The sequence below is a fragment of the Corapipo altera genome, unplaced genomic scaffold (genome assembly GCF_003945725.1).
Source record: "Corapipo altera isolate COAL_440 unplaced genomic scaffold, ASM394572v1 47, whole genome shotgun sequence".
In the NCBI taxonomy this organism is placed as follows: domain Eukaryota; kingdom Metazoa; phylum Chordata; class Aves; order Passeriformes; family Pipridae; genus Corapipo; species Corapipo altera.
The window spans coordinates 3,194,527-3,201,372 of NW_020884897.1; the positions used below are offsets into that span (position 1 = coordinate 3,194,527).

General features: G+C 45.5%; 1 protein-coding gene across 1 annotated transcript in view; it reads right to left on the minus strand.

Moving 5' to 3' along the window:
• Positions 1–5,230: 5,230 nt before the first annotated feature.
• Positions 5,231–6,846, minus strand: part of FZD8 (frizzled class receptor 8) — a 3,562-nt gene continuing 1,946 nt past the window's right edge. Inside the window, exon 2 of the mRNA XM_027648421.1 lies at positions 5,231–6,822. Coding sequence (XP_027504222.1) covers positions 5,871–6,822 — 952 coding nt within the window. The 3' untranslated portion in view covers positions 5,231–5,870. The remainder of the gene's footprint in view (positions 6,823–6,846) is intronic.

Consider the following 6,846-nt stretch of genomic DNA (forward strand, 5'->3'; position numbering starts at 1 on the left):
AAGGTGACAAGATGCGGAGCCTGTGGAAGGGCCTGGTGGTGGAATTCCAGGTCTCTCCAGTGGAGGGCACTGCTGGATGGCGAGCGCAGCGCCGACTCCCTCCCGAATTCCGCTCCCGCCACTCCACCGGGACTCTCCGCACACCCATTCCCACCGGAGTCCCTCCATCTGCCGGGACTCGTTGCCCGGTGCAACTCCAAAATTGTTGTAAACCCTATTTTCCATACCTCCCTGCCTTAGGGAATGGAGGAATGACTCGTTTTTCTTCATTCTTTTAAAAGCCGATTGGGCTCCAGCCCCTCAGCATCCATTGCCCCGATTTGTCTCGGGGCAGCCTAAAGCGATGGCCCCCCCGGTGACAGATTTGGTGCTGTACCTGGGTACTGGGGATGTGGGACTGTGGCCTTTGGGGGAGTATTGGGAGGAAATTGTTGGGGAGGGCAGAAGTGTGAGGAAATGCTTGTAAAATGGAGCTTTACTGAAAACACAAAGTGGAGTCAGGAAATCCAGGTTCTTCCCCTAGACTTGCATTTAAGTTTCGTTAGCCTGGGTATTATTACCACAATTTTTGTCTCACAAGAAATTTGACTATTAATTAACAAGTGAATGTAAAGTGTTTTGAGAGCACAGATAAGAGACTCGTAGGAGTGAAAAAGTGTTATCTCAGCCTTCAAAAAGCTTGGTTCAGCATTTGACCTTAGGTAGTAGTTTCTGTAGTGATTTGACTATCCTTAGTCGCCTCATATTATTGCTCCACATTTTAACACCAGACAGTAGTTATTTCCATACCACCATATCATTTATGATGTGTGATCCTTTCTGCTGAACTAGTGAAATTCATATACCTGATTACAGTAATGATGGGCAGTTATAAAAGCTTAAATCAATAGAGTTGTCTGAAGATTTCTAATTACATTCTCTTAAAGGCTGCCTAGAACTCATCATGACCACATGCTGGGAGCCTGTCCTGTTTAATATTTCTTCTTTGGACCATCATTTGTAGATCTCTTTATTCTTCTTAGTCTCATCCTACTCTTTTCAGGGTGACCTTTGTTGCCCAGCCTCTTTAAGAAGAGATGTGCTATCTCTTCCATACCATCTGGTATGCAGAACAAAAAGAGGGGGAACATGGCCAGGATGGGCAATGGAGAGAAGTTGTTCCTTACTTCTCTATTAGGCCAGCAGCTGTGTTGACCACGGTGTGTGGGAGTAGAAGTGTGTGCCTAGAGAAACACGGGCTGTGTGGCTCTGGAATGGGGTGCAGGAGCAGGGCATGCTACAGGCAGGTTGTAACAGGCACTTTGGAAACTGGTTGTGATTCCACAAGCTGGTTTGACTGGCCCACACCGAGCTTTTCTCCAGCATCTCGACTGTAGGAGAGCTTTCACTCCAGGAGCATCTTTTGTCATTTTTCAGTGTTCATTATCACCGGTTTGCTTTTTCACCATGTTAGGTGGCCTGTCTATCCCGTATAAAATTCCATGTCTTTATTGGCTGAGAAAGTTAATTTACTGAGCAGGCTTGGTTTGGCTTTTGCCCTGCATGTAGTGCTTGTGACATAAATGTCTTGGGCACAGTCACTGGGATTAAGGAGTGGTCTTGTATTAATTTTCATATTTCAAAGTAGACCTGGGATTCTCCCAATGTATTTCTTTTTCAGCTACTGATTCCTTTTTAAATTTGGGCATTCTGCCTTGTCTCCTGGTACAAGTCTCCTCTTGTGAAAAACTGTTGCCAATTTCTTCTACAAGGCACCTTCATGTGCCTAGTGAGGTGTCCTCCTGAGTGAACCTGGAGAGAGCCTGGGCGCCAAAGCTGAGGTGAAGCTGTGGGTAGTGTGTGCACACAGACACCCCTGCCTCCAGCTTTCCTACCCCTCCTGGGACACTTTTTAGGACTACTCAAGCACACTTGAAGAACTATTTAATGGGTGACCCCCTCAATACTTTGATTTTCAAATACTACATAAGAAACAAGGAAAAAATACTCCTTGTGTGCCAGTCTTAGCCTTCACAGCCTTCCAGAAAGCCTGGCCACATTCATATTATTATAATATATGAGAATGTCCTAATTCCTCCCTGTCTGAAGTCCCTTCCCTTCCATGATTGATTATCAAAGCTCCAGGGAAGCTTCTCCTGCACAGGAAACACTTTGGAGTACATTGCAGGACACTTCCAGATAGCCCCCAAGGACTTAGCAGAAGGGCCCAGGGAATGTGTGATGTCCCTGCTGAGGCTCTCCAGCACACCTGCACTGCTCTGCCTCCTTTTAAAATGCCTACCAGAAGCTAGGCCAGCAATCTGGGAGGCTGCAGCATTATTTAGTCATTGCAGCAGGAGGAGGAGAATAATCCACAGTATTTTCTTTTGAAGCAGGAACATGTAAAGCAAAGAGGAGTCCTGGAAAGAAAAATAACACTTTAAAGGTACGTTGCTTATTTGGGAAGAAAAAAAATCCCAAACCATGTTCCTCTGCTGGGTTGGTCACTTGCCTGAACAGAGCAGTTAGTGAGGCCTTTCTGTGAGCTGTGGGAGGCTCTTAGTTGCCATTTGTGCAGCTCTCCAAACTTTGCTATACAAGTTGTGCTATGGGCCACATCAGTGACAGGGAAGCTTTCCCTCAGCTCTCTGGAGCTGGTGTGCGTGGGTGCTGTCCCTGCCCATGGATGAGCCTGTGCCAGCAGGGATGCCGAGGGCACTCCTGCTCCGCAGGCAAGGGCTTGGGCCATGGTCTGCTGGTGCTACTTTTAATAGCCTTCTGTCAAATATAAGGGAGAAGGCAGTTTATCATCAGATCTTGAAAGCTAACATGTATTTCCTACCAACGACACAACAATATTTTTTTGGTCTTTATATGAATTGTATCTTTAAAGTCTGATAAAAGATATCTTAATAATGTGAAGTTCTTTGTAGTCATGGATTTGTATTTCTTTTATACCTAAATGACTTGCTGTTGGTGTTTCTGATTATGTTTTTCCTTATACACAAATTTTATGCTGAATCACAAAAATCCGCACTTGTAAGTTAACTTCTTTAGCACCATTCCCTATGTTTGTGTTTCTAGCGATTTGAATTTTGCCTCACTTTTATTTGGTTAGCCTTTGCGTTATTACTCAGTCAATTTCAAAGCAGGCATCTTGGTAACTTCACTAGCTCTGAGACTCCTTTCCTGCCTAAATTCACCTGTAACACCCCTTGGCTCATTCCAGAGTAGGTTAAGCCACAGGACTACTTCCTTTCTTTTACTAGAAATGCTTTTATCTCAGTACCAGCAACCTGTACCAGCAGTCTGCAAGAGACCTATCTAAACAAATTCTCAGACGAGTTGCGGCTGTAGCTCCCCTCTGTCTTCCTTGCTAGAACCTGCTGGAGGGGAAGGAACTCAGATTTTTATCTGCAGAACTGACTGTGCTTCTATATGTGGAGCTTCCCAAGCAGGAAGATCTCTACCTCAGCCCTGCTGACAGCAGTGGAAAGTGCCATGTTGATCTAAATGTTTCAACAATTGTGAAAAAAAAAAAAAAATGTTTCCAGCAATACGAGAAAATACTAGAGCCTTTTCAGCTTACAGGTATATCAATATTCTGATCCTGGTCAATTGGTGTATAAATAGGTACCATGAACAAATTCCAGTGGAACTTCCTTTGCATTTGAGAAGTTAAAACTATTTTACCCTCTGAGGAGTTAGAAGCATTTTAAATTCCTCCTTTTCATGTTCCCGGTAACTTTGTAGAAGTGAAGTCTATTAAGTTAGGAGATCTTTGAAAAGGACACCAATAATCAAGTCAGTGCTCAGTGAAACAAGGTTTTTCCCACAAACCATGACTGATATCTGTGTCATTAGTAGGGTAGCTGCCCATCTCTTATCATGATTGGCAGGTTAATAAGGGACCTGGGGCTATCTTTTCACTGCTAGCACACAACCTAACCAATTGCTTTTAAATTATTGTTAATTTGACAGAATATAAGCAGAAGACATAAAAACATATGGAATAACGTCTAATGCAGTTTTTACTCCTGGCATTGTGTGTACTCGCATTTTAGAAAACAGATTAGAATGTAGTTAATACATTTTAAATTTTTTTAAACACTCAGTTTTTAAAGAAAATCTTGTAGTAGTTCTTTGGTTCAATTAGGAGCAAAAGAGAAGGGAGTTTTGTAATGCAATTGTCCTGTAAAGGAAAATGTTTTAAATTGGGGAGATTATGTGAGCAGACCACCTGTAGGGCATTCATAGCTCTTTTCTATAATGCTCCAAGCCATGCCTTGCTGCCTGCAGTCTGGCTAACAATGCAGGGAAAAGCTGTTTAAAAGGCTGTTCTCCCTTTTCCCTCTGGTGTTCACTAACTGTTACAAGTCTTCCTCTTAAAATAAAAAAAAAAAAAGTCCCATGTCCCTTTAATTGAAGAACTTTAAGGCTCCATGGTGGCCAATTGGTCTGCAACAAGAGGAACCAGGCAGCAGGGAAAGAAACTTCAGACTATACATCACGTTTGGTGAAGAGAAAAGATCAAAGTTTTCCCAAACTCAAAAGAAACCAAGTTCCCTACAGATTAACCCTATTCATTTAGCTCCTCTTAAAGGAATGATGTTCTGAGCCACTGGGCAGACAGGTAAAAAGTTCAACAATTGCCAAAGCATTCTTCTGTTAATTCAACAGCCTTCTGCTCAAATAAATTAGCTTAGTCCTGACAGAAGAACAATACCTTTTCTCTTGAAAAAGCACCATATTTGATATACAAAAGTTAAGATGTTAGTTTAATCTGTTAAGAAGAGATTGATCTAACAAATCTCAACTTGCTGTTCCACCAAAGTACATGATCTATGAATTTAAAACATTAACCTTTTACACTTCAGCATGCATCCCAGGAAAGGCAGGTGCTTACAGAAGTGCAGAAAACAGATACAAGAGGCCTGTGTGCACATTCCTAAAATAACACCCATTTTCAAAAGATACTTAACATGCCATGTGAGATGACTCTTTTGTAAAAGCTCAGTTTAAAGATACTGTCATCTTTCAAAAAGCAGAGAACTATGGCAAGGCACCTCCCCATTTTGGCAAACACTTTTTCAGAATAACTTGTTGAATGACTTGTTTTCTTGTGTCTACATATCTCAATACTTTAACAGGTAATGACTGGAGCATGAATGCAGTTTGTAGTTTATACAACTACCTAAAGATATAGCAGTTTGAAGAACCAAGGCAGGAGTAGGGGAAAAGCTTGAAAAAGTCATTTATCAAAAGTCATTTTATTGACAAAATAGAATACTCATATTTGCTCTTACAGGGGTAGCCTCTAAACATTTTTACAAAAAAATTTACAGACTGTATAGCTTTGGATATATACATATTTTACACATCTGTACAAGGTAACAAATAATTATATAAATACATCCTTTAATGTAGGAAACCCGTATTTAGCTGGGGTGTATAATTAAGACATGTTTTGTTTCAGTCTATATTGTAAGGCATTTGCCTGGTCATCAACATCTCAAAAACCTGCAGTCCAGCAGACTCCCACCTCAGGACTGGGGGGAGGAAGACCCTCTCTCCCTTAAGTAAAGAGTTGCTGTTAGTCCAGAGTGACTCAAAAGCCGCTGTGCCTTGCCCTCTGTAAGACACGGGTGAGCCTCTACCCTCCTCTGCCAGCAAAATAATAAGCTGGCTCCTTGAAGTACATGCTCCCTGCATATGAATGGAGGGGAAGGAGGAGGGGGCTGGAGCCTGGGGCCTCTGCCAGCTGCATTGTTCTATACAAGCTGTGGCTAATAAGGACCATTAGGGGTTCATTAATGGCACCAAACAGTGAGGGGGCATTTTAGGCAGGCCAGTGTCCCTCAATCCCTAACCTTTGGCCTCTTTCGCCCTCCTCATACTTGAGACAGGGGCATCTGCTTGGGATAGGAGACAGAGCTGGCAGTGCCTGATCTCCACGTCAGGCCAGTGCTGACATCACTGTAGAGTGAGCCACCACCTCCAGCCCCAAGTCCTCCTGCTGCAGTGATTGCTGCCTGCCCACCTGCTCCTGCCCCTGCACTCCCAGCCACGGCAGCACCTTTGCTGGCCCAGCAACAGCGAGTGCAGAGGGCTCTCCAGGACTCAAGGGTCTTGCCGGACCAGACCCAGACACCAGAGGTGATGCCCACCACCAGGCACATGAAGTACTTGAGCATGAAGACGGCATAGTCAGGGCGGCGGGCCTGGTCAGGCTGTTGGTCACGCAGGCAGGGGCAGTTGTGCGTGGCCTCCCAGCGTGGCCGGTTGTGCTGCTCGTAGAAGAGGCAGGCGACCACGCTAGCAGCTGGCACAGTGTAGAGCACGGTGAAGAGTCCCAGGCGTATCATCAGCTTCTCCAGCTTGTGGGTCTTGGTGGGGCCACCCTGCTGTTTGATGACACTGCGGATACGGAAGAGCGAGACGAAGCCAGCGAGCAGGAACATGGAGCCAATGGCCAAGTAGATGAGCAGCGGTGCCAGCACGAAGCCCCGCAAGTTCTCCAGGCTCTGGTTGCCCACGTAGCAGATGCCAGCCACGGGGTCCCCGTCCACAGAACTGAGCGCCAGCACAGCGATGGACTTGACACTGGGGAGCAGCCAGGCGGCCAGGTGGAAATACTGTGCGTAGCCAGCGATGGCCTCGTTCCCCCACTTCATGCCGGCGGCCAGGAACCAGGTGAGGGAGAGGATGACCCACCAGATGGAGCTAGCCATGCCGAAGAAGTAGACGAGCAGGAAGACCACGGTGCACAACGCCGGGCCGGTGCTCTCGTACCGCACGTGCTCGGCCACCGCCAGCTCCGGCTGCAGCTCGGCCGCGCCGCCCGCCGCGCCGCGCCCCCCCGCCGCC